Source organism: Podarcis vaucheri, assembly GCF_965113315.1.
Source record: "Podarcis vaucheri genome assembly, chromosome: 7".
Lineage (NCBI taxonomy): Eukaryota > Metazoa > Chordata > Lepidosauria > Squamata > Lacertidae > Podarcis > Podarcis vaucheri.
The window spans coordinates 71,940,608-71,961,224 of record NC_138765.1 but is presented as its reverse complement, the minus strand read 5'-3'; the positions used below and the strand labels follow the sequence as shown (position 1 = coordinate 71,961,224).

At 46.5% G+C, this 20,617-nt stretch overlaps 1 protein-coding gene across 2 annotated transcripts in view; it reads left to right on the top strand.

Annotated features, from left to right (window-relative positions):
• The first annotated feature begins 2,865 nt into the window (after nucleotides 1-2,865).
• TP73 (tumor protein p73) overlaps nucleotides 2,866-20,617 on the top strand; it is a 68,850-nt gene continuing 51,098 nt past the window's right edge. For both annotated transcript variants that reach the window (XM_082230102.1, XM_082230101.1), the window contains exon 1: nucleotides 2,866-2,989. In XM_082230102.1, the coding sequence (XP_082086228.1) occupies nucleotides 2,948-2,989 (42 nt within the window). In that variant the 5' untranslated portion in view covers nucleotides 2,866-2,947. The remainder of the gene's footprint in view (nucleotides 2,990-20,617) is intronic.

Genomic DNA, 20,617 nt, shown 5'->3' with positions numbered 1-20,617 from the left:
CTGTAGAACTCATTACATTGAATTGTTGCCATTTCAGCTCTAGGCAGAACTGGAACCTGGCCTCAGATGTAGTAGCAAAGCATTGTAGCGCAGTCTGGGGCAGAGGGAGGCGGTAAGCCAGATTGTTATCCTCCCCACCCCTGCATGCAAACCAAATTTGACAGCTGAGCGGTGCATCACAGTGATGCCTGGTTGACCCTTTTTGCCTACATGTTTTGACACCAAACCATGTAGGCAAATGCACTCCACAGGATTCAGCAATCAGCTTATTGGGGGGTCTTGCAAAGGGCTTTTCAGGTGCCGATCAGCTGATTGGTGGTGCTTGTCCTACAAGTTTTGGCTGAACCAGGACCTTTACCTGTACATAGGAAGAGAGAAAGCTGCAGAGCCAGTCCATCTAGCATTGTTTACACTGTCTGGCAGTGGGACATTCCTAGCCCTGAGATGCTCTGCCACTGAACTGTGGCTCCTCCCCTGCACAATACCTAACTTCTTCTGTGACATATCAGGTGTTGGGCAGATGGCTATGGCTTGGCTGAAATGGCCTTGAGGGCTAAATGCTGAGGCTTGGTAGACCTAATCTGGTTTGAAGGCTGGAAATTTCCCAACCTCGATCTAGCTTCACAGTCAAACATCTATGGCTGTTCTAAATCACCTTATAATTACCTGCACTTCTATTTTATTTTATTTTTAAGGCACTTTGTGTTTAACATGGTACACCGCCTTATTTTATGACGCAGCAGTATATGAACACTTTTATAAATAACATACCTCAGAGCTTGCTAAGCTGATTTCCTACTCCCTTTCTCCCCTTTAGGGCCATCTATCCTGCATCAGAGACCCCTGCTGTGAAGATGTCTGCGTCTTCCCCAGCAGACGAAGGCACCACATTTGAGCACCTTTGGAGCACCCTGTAAGTATCACCTGCGTGCCACCGTCTAGGTGAACGGAGCTTTGCAGTGATGAGCCCCTGCCCCAAAGAGCTTACAGTAATGTCCTTGTTGCACTGAGTGACTTTCCATGCACAATTTTGGCTAACTTTCTCTCCCACTGCAGGCAAAGAGGAGACCCCACATGTATTGTTTGTTGATGCCATAGCTGGATTTAGGAGCTTCACCTAGCTGATGCAGATAGTAGAAAGGGCTTATTTCCCCCCATTGTTAAGCAGGTAACATCAACCTGCCCAGACATCAGCATTACAGTAACCTGTGCTTTTGGCCAGGACCCAACAGAGGAGCTGGCATGGCTCAGTAACAGGACAGGCGTTCAGGACCCTGGCCAGCTCCTTGAAGCACAGATACCACCAGCTAAGGATGCAACTGCAGCAAAGGTGCAGAGCCACCTGGGGGGTTTAAATAATATTGCAGCCATTTAGCTCCACCCCCTCTGGGGGAAACTGCTGCACTTAAAGAGGTCATGCCCTTTTTAGGCCAGAGGTTGCCAACCTTTCTGGGGCCCATGGGCCCATCTACAAATAGAAGAAACTGTTGAGGGCAACAAATGCACACTGTTCAACTGGCTGCAGCAAAGTGCTGCCTTCAGGTCTAATTTTAGCAGAAGGAAAGGAACTGTGGGCTATTACAGAGACAACTCCTATCTTAAGCACTGGCACCAGCAGGGCTGGGGACTACCACTGCTGCTCTAGGCTGCAGAGTGGTAATCGCAAAGTGCCCTCCCTCCACTGTGGGCAGTTCCAAAGGGGACTTGTCCTCAGAGACAGAGCCCTGTCCAGTGGGAGTTGACAGTGCAGGGTTTGTGTTTTCAGGGCTCTTACCAGGCCTGGCTCTGTCTGAACAGTTTCCCCCATCATCTCTATCATCTCTTCTCCAATATTTCAGCCTTCTCCAATCTGGAGTGCTCTAGACTGGTGGAGGTTGATCTATGCCATCAGGATTCTGGGACCATAATGAATGGCTTTCAATCAATCAATCAATCAATCAATCACTCAATCAATCAATACATACATACATACATACATACATACATACATACCAACAAGGTAATTTACAACTTCAATAACAGCCATGCAACAACCAACATGCATGCATCTGTATTCCAGATGAAATTAGTTTGCAGAGATGCAGAGTTTCGAAAGGCAATTTTAAAATGCATGCATTCAAAATGATGTATATCACAGGGACATTGGAAGCAGCCTTCTTCAGAGTCAGGCAATTGGTCTTACAAGCTTAATATTGTCTGAACTGCCTATATGGACTGGCATCAGCTCTCCAGAGTTACAGGCAGGAATCTATCTCCCAGCCTTACCTAGAGATTCCAGGGATTGGATCTTCTGCAGGCAAAGAGCACCACATAATGCCTGCTCTATGCTTGCAAGGAATCAGTCCTTCAGTGTGGCAGCACTTCTTATTTGGAACACACTGCCCATTGATATTAAGTAAGTGCCTTCACTGTACTGTTTTCTGTCCCCCAGACAGGTAAATTTGACATGCTATTAAATTTGCAAATTTATTTCATTATGTATATATTTAAACTGCTGGCTGTATTTTGCAAAAAGCAGCCTAGCTAACACCTGATTTTATTGGTAATTTTAATGAGTGCCTTATATTGCATGCCTGCCATGTACCAAGCAATCCTAAGTTTTGCCAGATGACCCTCACCTCAGCTGGCAGAGCCCTGCTTAAGCTAGGATGTGGGACTTACTGACTGAGCTGAGGGTGGGGAACTTACTCTAGTGTAGCTCCAAATCAGTTGTGAAAACACAAGATCCTCTAAACCCATACTCTCTCATGCCAGGGAATTTTGAATTTTGATTGCACCATTGAAGATTTTGGGGATTAAGCTGCTAAATATGAATGGGGAAACCAGACCAGATGCACTGAAGCCTTCTTGTTTCCTTTCCACCAGGGAACCTGACAGCACCTATTTTGACCTTCCCCAGTCGGGGCATGCAGGGAGCAGTGAAGCTTCTAACCGCACAGAGGTCACCATGGATGTCTTCCAGATGAGAAGCATGAATGACTCCGTAATGGTAAGAGATGGCAAGAAAGTGGAAGGCTTTGTTGACTCAGTTGAAGATGCAGAGGAATGACATGGTGATGGGTTGGTTCAAGGGACACGTCAGACTTCAAGCACTGGTGTTTGGACTGGTAGGGCGGAAGGTAGGGAGATGAACAGTAGGTGGCGCCAGAGCCAAGGGTAGCCAGAGCCAACTGATCCCAGTTTTGTCTCCATCTTCCTCTCTACTGAGTTCTGCAAGAAGCAACACAGACTAAGGAAGTGGAAGCTGATAGGCAGTGCCACCTCCTGGGCTGTAAGTAAGAAGGCAATACAGGTGGAGACTAGCGGAGATAATAGGGCCCCTTTGGCCCTAATGGAACAACCTACTACTACTACTACTACTACTACACACACACACACACACACACAGAGAGAGAGAGAGAGAGAGAGAGAGAGAGAGAGAGAGGTATTTCCCACTCCTAGTCTGAAGTGGTACTGTCTGTCCTATCATTTCAAAACTCTACCAACATGTCCTGCAGAGATTTGGCCTCAGGAAGCGTTTGCACCAGCTAAATTCTCAAGGGAAGGAGGAGGTGAGCTCTTTCAAGGTTGCCCCAATCCAGTAGATTGCTGCTTTAACACTACATCCTTTTCTTTTACATTTTGAATTTTGTGTGATGTGATTTCCTCACAATAAACCTCATTTTTGTTAATCACACTCTTAAACTACCTATGATATATATATATATATATAGAGAGAGAGAGAGAGAGAGAGAGAGAGAGAGAGAGAGAAGGAAACAATTTGGGGGACCACTTTTGTCACCATGGCATCACAGCAGGGGAGCAAAAGAGCAGCCAGTTCTTCTTCTTCTTCTTCTTCTTCTTCTTCTTCTTCTTCTTCTTCTTCTTCTTCTTCTTCTTCTTCACCCTTTGTTGGTCCACATCCATCGCATGACCCCTTCCAGACACTGATTCGCTGTCTGCACTCTCTCTCCTGATCCAGATAACAGAGAGAGAGAGAGAGAGAGAGATGATGCTTTGCTTCATATCTCTTGAGGACTGGTCCCAATGGATCTGTGAGGTTGTTAAATAGAATGGGAGAGAAGATTCAAACTTATGGGGTAGTGGTGCTCACAGATCAGTTCCCATGAGGCTGAGCAAAGGTTTCCCAATGCTATTCTCCGAAACGCTCTTGGAGGTCTTATCTACTCTAACCTATCCTTTTACTGAAGATTATTTATTGAAGATTCTGAAGATTTTACTGAAGATTCTTACCTAAGACCTTCTGGATGCAAAGCAGATGCTCTACCATTGAGCTATGCTCCATCTTCCAGAGTTGCTTTTGGCTAAATCAGACCATTGGGCCACCGTTTGTCTCCTCTAATTGGCAGCAGCTCTCCAGAATCTCAGGCAGATGTCTTTCCCACCAGATGATGAACTCAAGCCCCTTGACTTTACCCACACAACAGCCTTGTGAAGTAGGTCAGACTGGGAGACTGATCCAAGGTCATCCAGTAAACTTCACAAGTGAGCAGAGATTTGAAACTGCCCCTCCCGACACTCCCAGTACACCATCAGTGTGCTGAAATGTGTCCTCCAATTTCTCAAAAGCTTGCTTTCCTCGCAAATGAAGCTTCAGGTTTTCTGCCTCATTCTCAAGGCATTTTAGAATTTCTGTAGGATTTCTCTCAATGTAAGGGTTGGAGCTCATTTTATTGCTGCAAGGAGGTCACAGGTGGTTGGTGTTACTTTCTTCCCCAGTAAACATTTCTCTGGGGCTCTGCAGCCTCCTGCCCAGTTCCCCCCTCTGCCCCATAGCTCTTTGAGAAAGAGCTATGGGATGAGTCACTCACAATGGCTTTCCCTGGGCTTTGATTGGAACGTGGGCACCCAGGAAGGCTGCAGGCCACTGATGAGATGATGTGTAGAATAAAAGCAAGGACGTTCACAGACCACTCCCTTGGCCCCCTCAAAAGGTACGCACGGCAAACAAACAAGCAAACAAACAACCCAAGAATTTCTCTGAAATTTTCATCTCCCCTTTCAATATTTTGCAAATGCAATTTCCTTTCATGTTATTGGATGGGAAAATTGGGGGGGGGGAGGCAGGAGAAGATTTTGGCACAGCACTCCTTTACATGCTGGATCAAATCAAGGACCCTCTGCATTCAAAAAGGAGTGATTTACCATGGAGTTGTGTGCCATCCTCTTCACACACAGGTACCTCTGGTAACCTTCCATGGATCCCTCAAGGCTTCTCTCTGGAAGACAGTGGTGGAGGCTACTCCATTAGGGCCAATGTGGCACACTGCCCCACCAATATCAGTGCACCCTTTGCCTGCCACGCTGCTTACACCCAGTCAAGGGAGTAGCACTGCCCGCTGCTTCCTCTTCCTTCGTCTCTGTGTTGCCCTTGTAGAACTTCAGCAAGGAGGAGTGGAAGGGACCAACCCAGAATCAGCTGGCTCTGCCTGTCATTGGTTCTGGCGCCACCTACTGCTGGGCCCCTGCCTCCTGCCCCACTAGCCCCAGCGGGCACCAGTTGCCAGAGTTTCAAAACCAAAGCTGAAGCCACTGCCTATAGTTTCTCTTGGTTGCTTCCCTCTCCTTCTCCTCCCTATTCTCTTATCATGGTTGGGCTCATGGCTGCTGGGGTGGGGGAGTATATGAAGCAAGAGACCATCTTCCTTCCTCCTCCTCCTCCTCCCTTTTTTTTTTTAAGTTCATCCACCTCAGCTGAACAGCCAAATGTCTCTCAGGTGTAGGAATGTGAATCATAGAACTGTAAACTTGGAAGGGACTCTGAGGATCATCTACTTCAACTCCCTGCAAAGCAGGAATATGCAGCCAGGGATTGAACCTGCAACCTTGGTGTTCATCAGCACCACACTCTAACCAACTGTGCTATCCAGGTTTAAAGCTTCTGTTGCTTGACTGGACAAGTGGAAGGCAAACATTCTTGCAGTAGGTGGAGCACGTTAACAGCACAAAAGCAGAGGTTCCAATTCATGCTGGTATAGAGGTATGCCGCAAGGAACCGTGAAAATGTTTTCCTGTGGTGATACTGATGCTGCAGTTCTAGGAATACAGGAAGGAGCCTTATACTGACTCAGACCGTTGGTCCACCTGGCTCAGTATTGTCTACAGAGACTGGCAAGAGTTCTCCAGGGATTCAGTTAGAGGTCTTTCTGTTGGGGTCCCATTACCTACTGAAACCCTTTCATATGCATATTGAGCAGTGTTTGTCTACTGAAACTTGGTTAGAGAATAGACTTTGCCTGTTGAAATCACACAAAGAGAGATGCAAGAGAATAATAAAGTTGTTTGTTGTAGGAAATACACCAAAATGATTTTAGGAAATACATAGCAGCTAGAAAGGTTTCTAGTTCTAGTCTAACTAGCCCAGAGAACAACAAGGCAGCCATGCTTGCTCCTTCAATCTCTCAGAGGCTAGTTCAAAGAGGACCTGTCATCTTGAGGTCTAAGAAAGAAGTGTGAGGAGGAGAAGGAGGAAGTTGTAAACACGGCACCTAAGATGTATCAGCCTAAACAGACAGAAGACAGAGAAAGAAGCGGATAGGTTAAATGCGCAGGGATCATCTGTGGATATGCCATGCCAAATTGCTGTCCTATGAGATCTCACCCTCTGAATTGCTCAAATTGGATCTAAATGTGGCAAAAAGGTGCATAAATCAAAGGCTGGATGATACGGAGCTATACCAAAATTTCTTAGCTGGTGGTGGAGTCTGCTCGCTGTTAAATTTTGGCATAATCCCTATCTACCATGCTCCGTCCTACTTAACATCGCTTATGGCCGCGTCTCACCGATATGCCTTCATTAGAGCTAGGTTCAATGTTTTTCCAACAAATGTCCTGAGACATAGATTCACTAAGGGCCAAGTCCCTTCAATGTGTGCTTGTGATATGAAAACATCTGAATCTCTACAGCATGTCATGTTTATCTGCCCTATGTACAGTTCAGCTCGTGCTAGTATACTAAACTCCATAATTCAGCCTATGGCTGACAAACCAGTAGACCTACAGCTTGCCTGGGTTCTTCAAGATGTGGATCCTTATATTACCCTACAGGTTGCTAAATTCCTAACAGCCGTCCTCTCGTACAAGAGACGGAATGGAATGTAAGCTGATTATTGATAGTTATAAGAATTTTCTACAATGACATTAGATATTGATTTTAGCGTAGTGCCTAAATCTTAATCTTAAATTATTCTTTTGAATTGCTAATATCTGTCCTTGTGAGCTGTGAATTGTGTTATATTACTGGTGGCTTGTACGAGTCCACTGTTTTATTTGTTTTGTTTTGTTGTGTTGTGTCTTATGATGGGCGTAAAGCCGAATAAACATTTTCATTCATTCATTCATCTGTGGATATGGATGTCCCTCACTCTATCTGTCGTAACCCCAAGCAGAGTTGCACCCAAACTTCCAACACTTCCATCACCTAGCTGAAGACCCTGGGAATTGAACCTGGGGCCAGCTGGTTGTGGGAAGAGGGGCAAGACACTCTGACTAGAGATCTGAACTGATAGTTTGCAGAGGGGTTTTGAAAGTTGAGTGCATGCAGCCCCAGAGGCAGTGGAGACTGGTCCATTAGAGCAAATGGAGTACTGCCCCACCAACCTTGATTCCTCTGGATGTGCCTGGATAGCTCAGTTGGCTAGAGTGTGGTGCTGATAATGCCAAGGCTGCAGGTTTGATCCCCGTATGGGACAACTGCATATTTCTGCATTGCAGGGGGTTGCACTAGATGATCTGCAGAGTCCCTTCCAACTCTATAATTCTATGTCCACCTGCCTTCTTACTTGCAGCTTGCCTACAGGGTGGCCCTGGCTGTCTTTTTCATACTCCTTAGTCTCAGTCCTTGCCCTTATAGAATTTAGCAGGTATGAAGAGTAGGATGGGGGAGTAAAACTAGAATCAGTTGGCTCTGTCATTGCTTCTGGTGCCACCTGCTGTTGACTTCCCTGCTTGCTGCCCTATCAGTCCCACTAGGCATCAGCTACCATTGCCTAGGGTAAGAATAACCAATGCGGTGCTCTCTGTGTTGTTGGACTACAGTTCCCATCAGCCCCAATGACAAATGATTTGGGATGATGGGAGTTGGAAGCCAACATCTGGAGAGCACGACACGGCTAGGGCCACAGGTTACCCAGCCCTCTTGGAAGCAAGGATCCTCTGTAATATTTTATTGCAGGTTCTGCTTGTGGAGGGCTAATATGCCAAGCCCTGTCAATAATATCTGAGCTGAATTGCTGTAACCCCACAATAACAGCCCCTTACGTGGGAGCCGAGAGGATGTGGTTTCATCCAGGTGAGTCCTGCTCAAAGAAGACCTGCTGAAATCATTGGACCTAAGTTAGTCATGTTGAGGACCTTCAGTGGGTATACTCTGAGTAGGATCCAATCTGTGGTTTACAGAAGAACTGATCTTGCCCAGAGTTGTAAAGTTCAGCACCAGGATCTATATCTGGGTTTCCCAAACTTCGGTCTCGAGCCATTTTTGGAATCCAATTCCCTTCATCCCCGACTAGCTCCTGCTAGCTAGGGATGATGGGAGTTGTAGTCCAAAAACAGCTGGAGACCCAATTTTGGGAAACCCTGGTCTACAGCCTAAGATACTGTGGGCTACAGGGCAGTGTTGAGGTCACTTGACCCAACACAAACCATGTCATGTACCCCACTTTATAGAGAACAGCCCTCTGTTGGAAGAGGACGAAGGAGAGACCTGGGAGCTGCCCAACCAGTTTCCACGTGGACAGTGGCTCAAGCTGACCAAGCATGGTCATCCTCACTATGCTGAGAAGTTCCAATTAAATTGTTCCAATTAAATCGCTGTCTTTATCTCTAAATCTGCCCCTGCACATATAAATTAGCATTATGGGAATGTGACGTAGATCTCTCTCCTCTTTTGCCCACTTTTCCGGAGAAGTGAGAGTGGTCGTAATTGCTGCCCCTCAGACTCTTTCAAGTCTGCTGGGAAAATGGAGCTCCGTTGCTCATGGGAAGTGTATGGATAAAGGGATGGGGGACGAATGCAAGAGGGATGGGCAGAAGGCAGAGAATGATAAAAGGAGGCTTCATCCCAATATCTCCAATGGTCCTGAGAATGTGAATGTGGATCCAGATGAGCCTGCTGGTTGATATGCATGCACTTGTTAGTATGTGCACTCTACATCCTGGAGTGTGGAGAAGTTCTTTTCATATGGTTGGTTAAGTTCAAAGTGCTGGTTTTGGTGTACAAAGCTCTCTATGCAGCATGGGACCAGGACAGCTGAAAGATCATCTCACCCCTTATATACCCAGTTGATCACTGCGCTCTGCAGGTGAGGGCCTCCTGCAAATGCCATCTTACCAGGAGGCTCTTTGCTCACAACGTAGAAACCGGGCCTTCAGTGTGGTGGCTCCTGCCCTCTGGAATACCCTCTCCTTGAATAATCGACAGCTGCTGTCTCTGCCGTATTTTCGGTGCCTACCCTCCTCCTCTCCCAACAAGCCTTTTAAGTTGAGATCTCTCCCAGTCTGCATAGGAATTGTTTTCAAGGTGGTTTTTATTGTTTTATCACTTGTTGCTTGCTTGCCCTGCTCCTTTGAGAAGGAAGCATGGGACAGAAACAATTCCTTTGGAAGGAGAGGCGACTTGGAGTCCTGCTTTTGGCAGGCAAAAGTTCCTAGGTTTGGTTCTTGATAGAACTGGAAATGGGCCCTGTCAGAAAGGGTGGAGAGTCACTGTGGTTCAGCATAGACCAGGGGTTAGGAACCTCAGGCCCAGAGCTGAATGTGGTCCACCAAACCTCACTTTTTGGCCCTTGGAACTCTTCCCAAGCCACAACTCTCAACTATATCCAGAGGCCCTGGGGAACAAGGTGGACACTGAAGAATCACCATGGTGTCAGGGTTTGTTCTTGCTCAGATCTGGAACCAGGGGTCTCATTGGAGGAAGAGCAGGGGGAGCACAGCCTCTCCTTAAGTGCTTCTGCCCAGCTGGACCATCCCTCTTGCTTGCCTGGTGAAGGATAGAGATGAGTGTCTGCAAGTGTGAGTAGAAACCAATCTACTGCACAAAGCTGAAGCTTACATTCATTGCTCCACCTGCTCTTGCCTCTGGTACCACCCACCACTGGCATGTGGCCCCTGGAATATTGCCCAGAAGGCAATGTGGCCCTCAAGCTGGAAAAAAATTCTGCATCTTTGCCATCGATGATTCTGAGCTGGATGGACCAGTGGTCTGATGCAGTAAATAAGACAGCTGCCCATCACCCTGCATGCTTCCTGATCCTCTCTTTGCCAGTCCTTGACACACACACACACACACACACACACACACACACAAAATCAAAAGACAAACTATCCAGATCCACACCATACATTCAAAGCACGTTCAGCACTCATGACTTCCTCCAGAGAATCCTGGGAACTGTAGTATGTTAAAGGCATGGGGGATTGTTGCTCCATGAAGGGTACTTTGGGTACTTTGGGTGAAAGCCAGGTACTTTAAATATGTGATGGAGATGCTTTAAATGTATAATGTGCAGGGTTGCCATACTTCAGAAAGTGGAAATCCAGACACAAAAGTTGTTGAGGTTCTTCTGCAAAATCTTTTGCAAAAAACATGGGTTGCCGTACGACCAGGTTTTCACAGACATTTTGACCAATTTTCATAAATTCTGCCCAGTCACTATTTTTGGCGGACGAATCCCGGCTATGTCCGAGAAATTCCGGATGTATGGCAGCCCTAATGGTGTGGACCAAAGCCTTATAGGTCAACGATGAGAAGCTTTCATGCAGCTTGCCAGCTTGCAGACTCCATGATATTAAAATCCATTCATGCCAGTGGTACGGAAGCAGCACAATCAGTACCCCGCTTTGCACTCTTGCATATACAGTGGTATCTCAGGTTAAGTACTTAATTCGTTATGGAGGTCCGTTCTTAACCTGAAACTGTTCTTAACCTGAAGCACCACTTTAGCTAATGGGGCCTCCTGCTGCCGCTGCACCGCCGGAGCATAATTTCTGTTCTCATCCTGAAGCAAAGTTCTTAACCTGAAGCACTATTTCTGGGTTAGTGGAGTCTGTAACCTGAAGCGTATGTAACCTGAAGCATATGTAACCTGAGGTACCACAGTATCTGCATCTATCGATCGATGGATTGATACATGTTTTTGTTGCAGAAAGAAGGCCTTCTCTTTAAAGCACAGACTTCTATAATCTATTACTATCTGTCTTGGGAGCAGACCTTTTTCTCAGCTTCACAAATACACACACACAAATACACACACACACCTGGGGACAATTTCCAAATCGTTCCATTTGCCCATGCAGAGAAGTCTCACTCTGTCCATGACAAAGCAACGTACCACTGAAATCTTTTTCACCGAAAAATATTTTGGACATGGGAATTAAGTCTGGCTCAGTTTTATTCTGCAGAAAGGACACCCACCTCACACTCCAACCCCCCCCCCTTCCACTGAGAACCAGTGGTACTGTCCAATACATCACCGGGCAAGTCTAGGCATGCCTATTTCTTTAATGAATAGTCATGAGAGAGGGAAAGGGGTGGGTATGAGTTTTGTTGTTAGATGCAGCTAGATGACAGAACCAAGGTGTGGGGAGGGTGCCGGGGGTGGGGGTAGAGAAGCAAGCAAAATAGCCAGCCACCAAAGTAGCCAGCCCCACATCTTTCCACTGCCCTTTCCCCATTGGCACACCACAGGCACTTCACCGCCCTCCCCACTTTTGCATGCCGTTTAAATGCCCCCCGCGGCTCCACCGTCCACCCCTTGACTCCATGACTCCGGCGACAGGGATTTCCCCTGTTACTTTTAAACCCCAAGAAGACTAAAATGCTGTACGCTAGCAACCCAATGCAGCACTACACCACGGTAGGTGTCGACTTTTCTTCTGCCGGGGGCTCGGTTCCCGTGACGCGGTGGCGCTTGGCTAGACCTAAACAGGGCACCTGTGGATTCTTGAGGAATGCCAGTGTGGGCTGGCTCAGGATGGGTTGAAACAGGGTAGCGTTTGCTTTGCCTGTTAGCAAGTGGTTCAGTGGCACAGGACATCTGTTTTGCATGCAGAAGGTCCCTGGCATCCCCAGGTAGGACAGAGAGAGTCTGAAAACCTGGAGGGACGCTGCCAGCCACTGTCTTTGCACTTCTGAGCATGTGGGGAGATGCATTGATCTCACTCTAGCAGGCTTGCATTGAAGATGGAGTTGGGTCCCAAAGCACAGGATGCTTGTTTGGCAAGGCATCTGGTACGGTGGCTCAGTGGTGTATTTTGACCTTTGTCTCTCACATGTCATTTTTTTTAATGCTTCTCTTGCGGGTATTTCCCTATGCATCCATAACTTTGTAAGGGAGGCTGTTTAGGAAGCTGCTCAAGAGCACTGGGGACAAAAAAGGACCTGTAAAACCAAAGACCCGGTACGTTTAGGATATGGCAGTCAACAAAGACCACAGGGGAATCTACGTTGTCCTTTTTAGGAATGGGATCCTGCGATGTAGCCTACGCTGTGACAGTTCAGCTGTTTGCAGGGGTTCCAGCGAAATGCAACACAATGTTTTGGTCCTCAGCATGGTCTTCAAAGAGTGACAGAGGAGGGTTTGTCAACATGCCCACAGAATTTGGCTCCTTACCACAGTGAATCGGAAACGAGCTTCATTAGAATAAAAGAAAGGCACTCACTGGCAATTACTGATGAATGTGCTTGGCTCCTATTTCAAATATTATAAGTAGATAAATGTCTTTAATCAATAGTATGTGTCAGTTAAGTAGTCCATTAAGTGTTCCATTAAGCAGTCAGTTAGATTTTGCTCAGAGTAGACCCATTAGGCTTTATCTAACATTAGTCCTAGTGTAGACCAATTCATTCCAATGAGTCTATTTTATGTTAAACTTAGTTGGATACAACCCATTGAAATTTATGGGACTAATGTTTGATAAACCCAGACTCTTGTGTTGGTGCCCTAGCCTTTGAAATTATCGGATTATTGCTTGGTTACAGATATGAAGGCTTGTTTCTTTATGGGTTTTCTGTGTTTCACCGATGGCATTCATACATTACTGTATGTGCTTTTAAGGCAAGTATATTAAGCACTCTTAACAAGTGAGAAAGGAAGACTGAGAAGAATGAGTCTTCTGCTTGAACATGTTACGTTCAGGTGGCGTGCTTCTTAGCTTTTCTGACATTATTTATCCTTGACAATCTCAAATAGTAAATACCTTTTTATATAGAAAAATCACCATGTTATACTCTTAAAGCTATCTTGCAAAGAAAGCAATTTCACAGTAATTATTTCCATTTCTCTTTTGCTTTGATCCATGAAATCGCAGAACAATTAACAACCCGCAAGAACATCTCCAATGGCACAGAAATTTCCACGAAGTTTACGACGACAAACAATCCCTCTCTCTCTCTCTCCCTCCCCCCCCATATATATGAACAATGGCAATGTTAATTCACACTCAAACCCTTTGCTGTAACTTTAAAAGCCGCTCCAGAGCCTGGCTTCTAAGTTGCATTTATTAAATCCTGGCCATTTCATTGGGATCCTGCTTCCTAGCTTGGACCCTAAATGTATTACCTAGAAGTGAATTGCACTAAAATCAAAGGGATTTATAACCTGATTCTTCACAGTTAGAAGTTATCTGTCAGTTTATCACTCAGCATTTAAGGTGATCTGCCTTAGACCTTGTTGTCTACCAAACAGTGTAACACACCCATGGTGCTCGGTGGGGTCTGACTCTTAACTTGCACTAATTGGCGTGAGTCACTCACGGTAGCTGCCTCCGATCCTGTGTAATGCTCACAGGCCATGTGTTTTCTGTAACCTTAGGAGATAATTGCCAGAGTCAGGGTGACTGTGTCTCTTTAATTTACTTCACCAGTAATCGCCACCGTTGTGGTTTTGTTTCTTCTTCTTTTAAAACAAGCCATTTATTATCTGTATATCTTGCGCTCCCGGTAATCTCTCGTCTAGATTTCTGATCTGATCCATGCTGGATTACATTTAGTAATTCTGTCATAGTACCACATACTAAAGCTCTTGAGGGTGTAGCGCAGTTAAAATGCTGACCAAGTTCATGGCATTTTCTTGTGATAGTACACAAAATTTACAGTATTTTTTGCTCTATAGGACGCACTTTTTCCCTTCTAAAACGTATGGGAAAATGTGTGTGCGTCTTATGGAGCGAATGCAGGCTGTGCGGCTAAGCCCAAAGCCAGAACAGGGAGATGGAGTGCTGCGCAGCGCTCTGTCTCGCTGTTCTAGCTTGGGGATGGCTGCGCAAAGCCTCTGCAGGGCAGTGGGGTGAAGGTACCCCACTGCCCTGCGGAGGCTTCACAGGCTGTCCCCGAAGCCAGAACAGCAAGAGGCTATCCCAGAAGCCAGATCCCTCTTGCTGTTCTGGCTTCTGGGGTTCAGAATTTTTTTCTTCTTGTTTCCTCCCCCCCCCCAAACTAGGTGCGTCTTATTGTGCAGTGCATCCTATAGAGCAAAAAATACAGTAAATGCCATACATACACTAACTCACAAGGAGTCTTCCCTAACATGATGCATTTTCACTAATATATGCATTTCACTAGCATTTCTATGCACACTGCCGCTCCAATATATTCACAGCTTTGTACACATTATTTGGTTACTGAACTGCCACCAACTTTGATGGCCTTCAAAAGAGGATTGTACAAATTCATGGAGGCAAGGGCTACCAATGGCTACTAGTCGTGATGGCTAGTCTCTGCCACCATAGTTGGAGACAGCCCTGCTTCTGAATACCAGTTGCTGAAAATCAATGGAGGGGAGAGTGATCTTGTACTCAGATCCTGCTTGCGGGTTTCCCATGGAGGAATCTGGTAGGCTACCATGAGAACAGGATCCGGGGCTAGAGGAGCCTTTGTGCTGATCTCACAGGCTGTTACTGTGTTCTTTTATCTTTTCAGAAAGTGCCAGTTAGGCAGAGGTCTGCAATAGCATCCTAACCAAAGCGAATCCATACCCTCTGTCCCCATTGCAATACTTCTATAGAAATCTACGGTGCAATCACATGTGGAATGCTGTGCACAGTCTCAGAAGAGGTTGCAAATCAGGAAAAAAAGGAGTAGAAAAGGGCAACTAAAATGATCACCAAGGTGCAGCAACACCACTATAATTTTCTTTTCTTTTTTTGAACTAAGAAGCTCCTATCCCTGCAGCCTTTTTAGTTCAAGAAAAGAAAAGAAAGTTCAGATTCTCCAAGTGCCCCTATTTTCCAGGGGCAATCCCAGATTTAAAGAAGTCATCTGGGTTTCTGATTTGATCCAGGAATGTGCTGCTTTTCCTTAGGATGTCACTATTTTCATCAGAGAAATATTGGGGGGTATGGAATGGGACGTCTCTATTTTCACCAGAGAAATGTTTAGTTTGAGTAAAGGTGGGTGTGGGACTTGGGCAGAGTTTTTTTAGAAAGTTAGGCATGGTGTGGAGAGAGTGGATGGAGAGGGTGATTTTTTTTTTTTACTCTCTCTAATGAGACAAGGGCACAGGATCAGCTGAAGAAATGGATTGGTAGGAGATTCCAGCCCAAAGGAACGACTGTACATAGGGCATAGATAAACTATGTAAGCTGCTACCACAAAATTTGGTGATGGCTTGAAAATGGGGGTTAGACACATTCTTGGTGGTGGAGTAGGAAGCTAGCAGTGGCATCAAGTCATGATGGCTGTATATTATGCCCCTGATGACTGGTTGTTAGGGAATAACAGTGGGATGGGCTTCTTGCAGCCATGTCCCTATGGCGGGCTTCCCATGTACATCTGGTTGACCAGCTTGGGAAACTGGATGCTGTACCTTTAGTCAGATCCAGAAAGACACCCCTGATGTTCTTGTTGTTATTGTTTAGTCATGTCCAACTCTTCGTGACCCCACGGACCAGAGCACGCCAGGCACTCCTGTCTTCCATAGCCTCCCGCAGTTTGGTCAAACTCATGCTGGTAGCTTCGAGAACACTGTCCAACCATCTCGTCCTCTGTCGTCCCCTTCTCCTTGTGCCCTCCATCTTTCCCAACATCAGGGTCTTTTCCAGGGAGTCTTCTCTTCTCATGAGGTGGCCAAAGTATGTTCTTATGCCTGTTCATTTTCCCATCATTAGCAATGGAAGGATCTGCTAGATTGTGGCATATCAGTGTCTCATTTTTCCAATCTTAAATTCAGTTCTATCTCTTTCTGCAGCAATTTGCAATTCAATCATCATCATGAAAATTCTTCAGCATTTTAGTGTGAATTTCCTCCTGATAAACACATTTTTGTATTTTCATGTGTTTTTCAGCCAGAAATCTGTCCTGTCCTGTTTTTTAATAGTTTTTTTAAAAAAATTAAAAAATGAAAATGTTGTGCTTAAATTATATACATCGTTGTACACACTTCCCCCTGAAATATGCAATTTTTTTGCACATACATTTTATACATTTCTATTATAAAGTTCACACTTTATATGCCTTCCACCTTTGTACGCATTAGATAGATTCCAGTGCTAGTCCTACTCAGGGTAGATCTTCTGAGGTTAATGGGCATGACTACCTTCGTTTTGGTAATTTCAATGGGTCTGGTCTCATTAAGCCTAGCATTGGCCACAACCCATTATCCTCATAAAATACAGATTTCAGTATATGTCTTTTGAGCCAAAACTGCATTTTTAAAAAACGGACTCTGCCGACACTGTTCAAGCTGCATATTAGCTGGAGAACTGCGAATTTGGTTGGTTTGCTTTAAAATGCAGACAAAACAAAATTCTCTTCAATTCCTATTCTTGGGGATCTCTATCTGAGGACGCACCTCAAGATCCATGGTGCGGAGGGCGAAAGCATCCTGGAACTGTATTATCAAAGAGGACAAAGGAGTTTTGCATGCATATTTTCGGGGAGAAAAGAGGTGTTCTCCACCAGTGCATGTTCAGTCTTGCTCCGAATTCCAACTGTTACTCACTGAACACTGATGATATTGTAGGAGTTGCAACGCGCTGGAGGTCTTGCTTGACATGGATGTCTCATGTTGGTACTTTTTTTACAAAAAAGAAAAAAAAGAAAAAGAAAGGAAGCTATTAGAGTGCAACATCAGAAAGTTATCCGTGGGTGAGGTTCGAGAATCCCAAGTTATAACTTGTCCCTTGATTCCAAAGTCTGGTTAGTTTTAAAAATCTTAAGATTGATGGCATGTTGGTAAGAAGGGGAGGGTAACTAAGTTCCATTGCTGTGTTGAACTGGGGATCTGCAAAATGAAATCCACCCAGCTTCTGGTGCTTTGCAGACACATCTTCAGAGTTTTGCTTTATCTGGTGTAGAGTCAGGTCGTTGGGTGGGATCCAGTGCTAGAGTAGACCCATTGATGCTGATGGGTGTGGCCAAAGAATGTATATGATAGGGTTGCCATACATCCAGATTTCCCCAGAGATGTCTGGGATTGCAATGGTGGAATTGGCATCTGGAGGGGGGAGGATTTTGGGAAATTGGCAAAATGTCCGGGTTTTTGAAACTCCCCCCTAAAAAATGTCTGGATTTTTAGTTCTTGAAATATGGGAACCCTGGTACATGCCTACCAAATGAACCTCGGGGTCCCTTACAAGTCTACAGTCCTATGATTCTATGGCTGTACTACCCTCTCACCAGCAGAGCCGTTTTTCCCATTAGGTTTACTGGTGTGTTGCGCCAAGGCGCCAGCCTCTCAGGGGCACCCCAGCGAGTGGGGGAGCTGCGCGGCTTCCGGCGGCCTCCCCTTTCCCTGCATGCCCGCCAGCTGTGCCCCGTCAACCATATGGCTGGCAGGCATGCAGCTTGCCTCCAAAGCCTCCATGGGAGGAGAGCGATGCCTGCAGAGGCTTAGGATGGAAGCTGCGCCCCGCCAACTATATGGCTGGCGGGCGTGCAGCTTGCCTCCCAAACCTCCGTGGGAGGAGAGTGATCCCCGCAGAGGCTTAGGAAAAGGTCAACAACTCTGGGAAACACGGGTAGGGCACTTGACGGATCTTTGCACCACGGCGCCGGATATGCTTAAGACGGCCCTACTCACCAGCAAGGTAAAGTTAGCTCCAACAGTTTCTGGTGTATGCTGAAAACCAACAAACCCATGCACTTATTTGCCCAAGCATTTTTCTGGACACAGATATTGTGCTGATAATTGCTGCTGGATGTTGTAGGTGCTATTGCTCTGGCGTTTCAGTGTTGGCTTATTGCATTTTTATAGTACATCATCATTATCAGCAGCAGCAGCATTATAGTTTGACTGTAAACTGCCCTTAAATCTTCTGAATAGAAGCAGAGGTGGAGCATATGCCCAAGCTGCCCAGGGCAGGCGCACACCCAAGGAGGGCAGAGGAGCTCCAGGGGGGGGGAGCACACTCCCGAGGGGTGGAGCGTCATGAGTGCCTGGAGCCAGGGGTGGAGCGAGCCGCTGATGGGCGACATTCAACACACTGCCCACCCATGACTCCCAAGCCTCCCTGAGCTGTCAAAACGAAGGGGGAAGGGGGGAATGGTGTTGGCAAAGCGACGCAGCTCCCCCCTTCCCCTGACAGTTTGGGGTAGGCTTGGAAGTCGTGTGTTGGCGGTGTCCAAATGTCACCCCCCTCAGTGAAGACACCTGGGTCAGTCTGCCCCCACTGCCCCCTTCCTCCACTCCTGAACAGAAGGTGGCATATAAGTTTGTTTTTTTAAAAAAAACTTATAAATTATTTTAACTCATATGAGTATATGATGATGATGATGATGATATTGTACTGATGTTTGATTCTTATGTACACTGCTCACACATTCATGTTCTGGGTAAAGGTGAACTTTAGGAATTTCCCAAAGAAATAAATGGCAGTATTTTTCATGCCAGTAGTGAGGAAGGTGAGTTCCTGGACCTGAACATGCCTCTCCAAGCCTCTCTGTTTGGCCTTCAGTGCTGCCCATCCTCACACCTTCCTGGGCTGGTTTCACACCTTCCTTAAACCATCATAACCCCTCCTTCTTGGACCACTTTGGGTATCTCCCTCTCTCCTTCACATTCGCTTCAGATCTCTTAAGGGCTTAACCAATCAGTTGTTGTGCTCTCTATTTTTTCCCTTGCATGCCATGGTGGCTGGTGGATGTTTGGACTGGTGGGGCGGAATCAGGGAGCCCAACAGCAGGTGGTGCCAGAGCCAACGACAGGCACAGCTAACTGGTTCTAGCTTTGTCACCCTTCCTTCTCCCAACTGCATTCTGTAATGGCAACCAGGAAGCGGACTTTATTTTTTGAGCCTGAGACCTAGAGTGTGGATACAGGTAAATGACCCAAGCTTTCTTTTGAACAGACCAGAGCAGACTTTTCTGTTGTTGGACCACAGCTCCCATCATCTCTGGCAGCTAAGGATGATGGGAGTTGTAGTGCAACAACTTCTGGGGACCCAAGGTTGAGAAAGGCTGCATTAGAGCCTTGGAGAATTCAGCAGAGAGGAGAATGGCAGCAGAAACTAGTTAGTTAGAATCATAGAAGCTTATAATTGTGGAGTTGGAAGGGATCCCAAGGGTCATCTAGTCCAACCCGCTGCAATGCAGGGATCACAGCTAAGTGGTAGTTGGCCCTGCCTGTCATGTGTTCAGTGTTATGGGCAGGGGATATTCCCAGCTGTACCGGGAGATGCCACTGATTCAACCTGGGGCCTTGTCTGTGCAAAGCAGGAGCTCTAACCATTGAGTTTATGGTCCCTCCCCAGTGAGTGATGCTAGAAAGCTATTGAAGCCCTGGCATGGGTCTTTAGCATGGACACCAAGCACAGGGCAAGGGAATCTGTGTGCCTTTTCTGGGGTGGAAGACCTACGTACGTGCGCAGGCTTGCCTCTGCCAAGACCAAAAATATACTTTGTTCAAACACGCTCACGAACTGCCTCAAAGACCTCAAAAAGGTGGGAGATGCATACGTTGAAATAAGGAAAGTGGATCAGAAGGAGGCTTTGTAACTCAGCAAGAGGGCATTTGCTTTCTGAGCAGCATCCTCAGGTGTGGCACTGTGGTGCCCATTGGGAGTGGTGGGGGCCAAAGGGAGGAGGCCCAACAGCAGGTGGCGCCAGAGGCAGAGCCAACTCATTCTAGCTGTGCCCCATCTGCCTCCTTCTCCCTGCTGAGTTATACAAGGGGCAACACTCAGGCTAAGGTGGAGGAAGCTGATGGACAGCGCCCATCCCCTGTTGACTAATGGAAAGTAAGAAGGCTGGCAGGTGGGGGTTGGCTAAAGGTAGCTAGCAAGCCAGGACCTCATTTGCCCCCAGGGAAGATTCTTTGCAAAGTCTTCAAGATTCATTTGCCCATCCAGGGAGAAATCAGTGGGGTAGCCTCATGGGTGCCATGCCCAAAGCCCATGGGCCACATCCATTGCAGGGGACCCACCAGCTCCCAGCAAAATCAGCACCCTCTTTTCTCCATCTCAACGCTGAGCTGAGCGGCTTAAAGCCCCTCTGCACAGCTCAGCACTGCAACGGTGAAATGGCCCAGTCAAAGCATGGAGTTGTATGGAGAGGTTTATGCCACTCAGCCCAGCACTTCAGTGGCAATGAGGGTGGCATGACCTGTGTGAGTGGCTTTATATCTGCTGCATGTGTGTGGCATGTTCCTTGGACAAGTTTACCTGCACAAGGAAGTAGAGA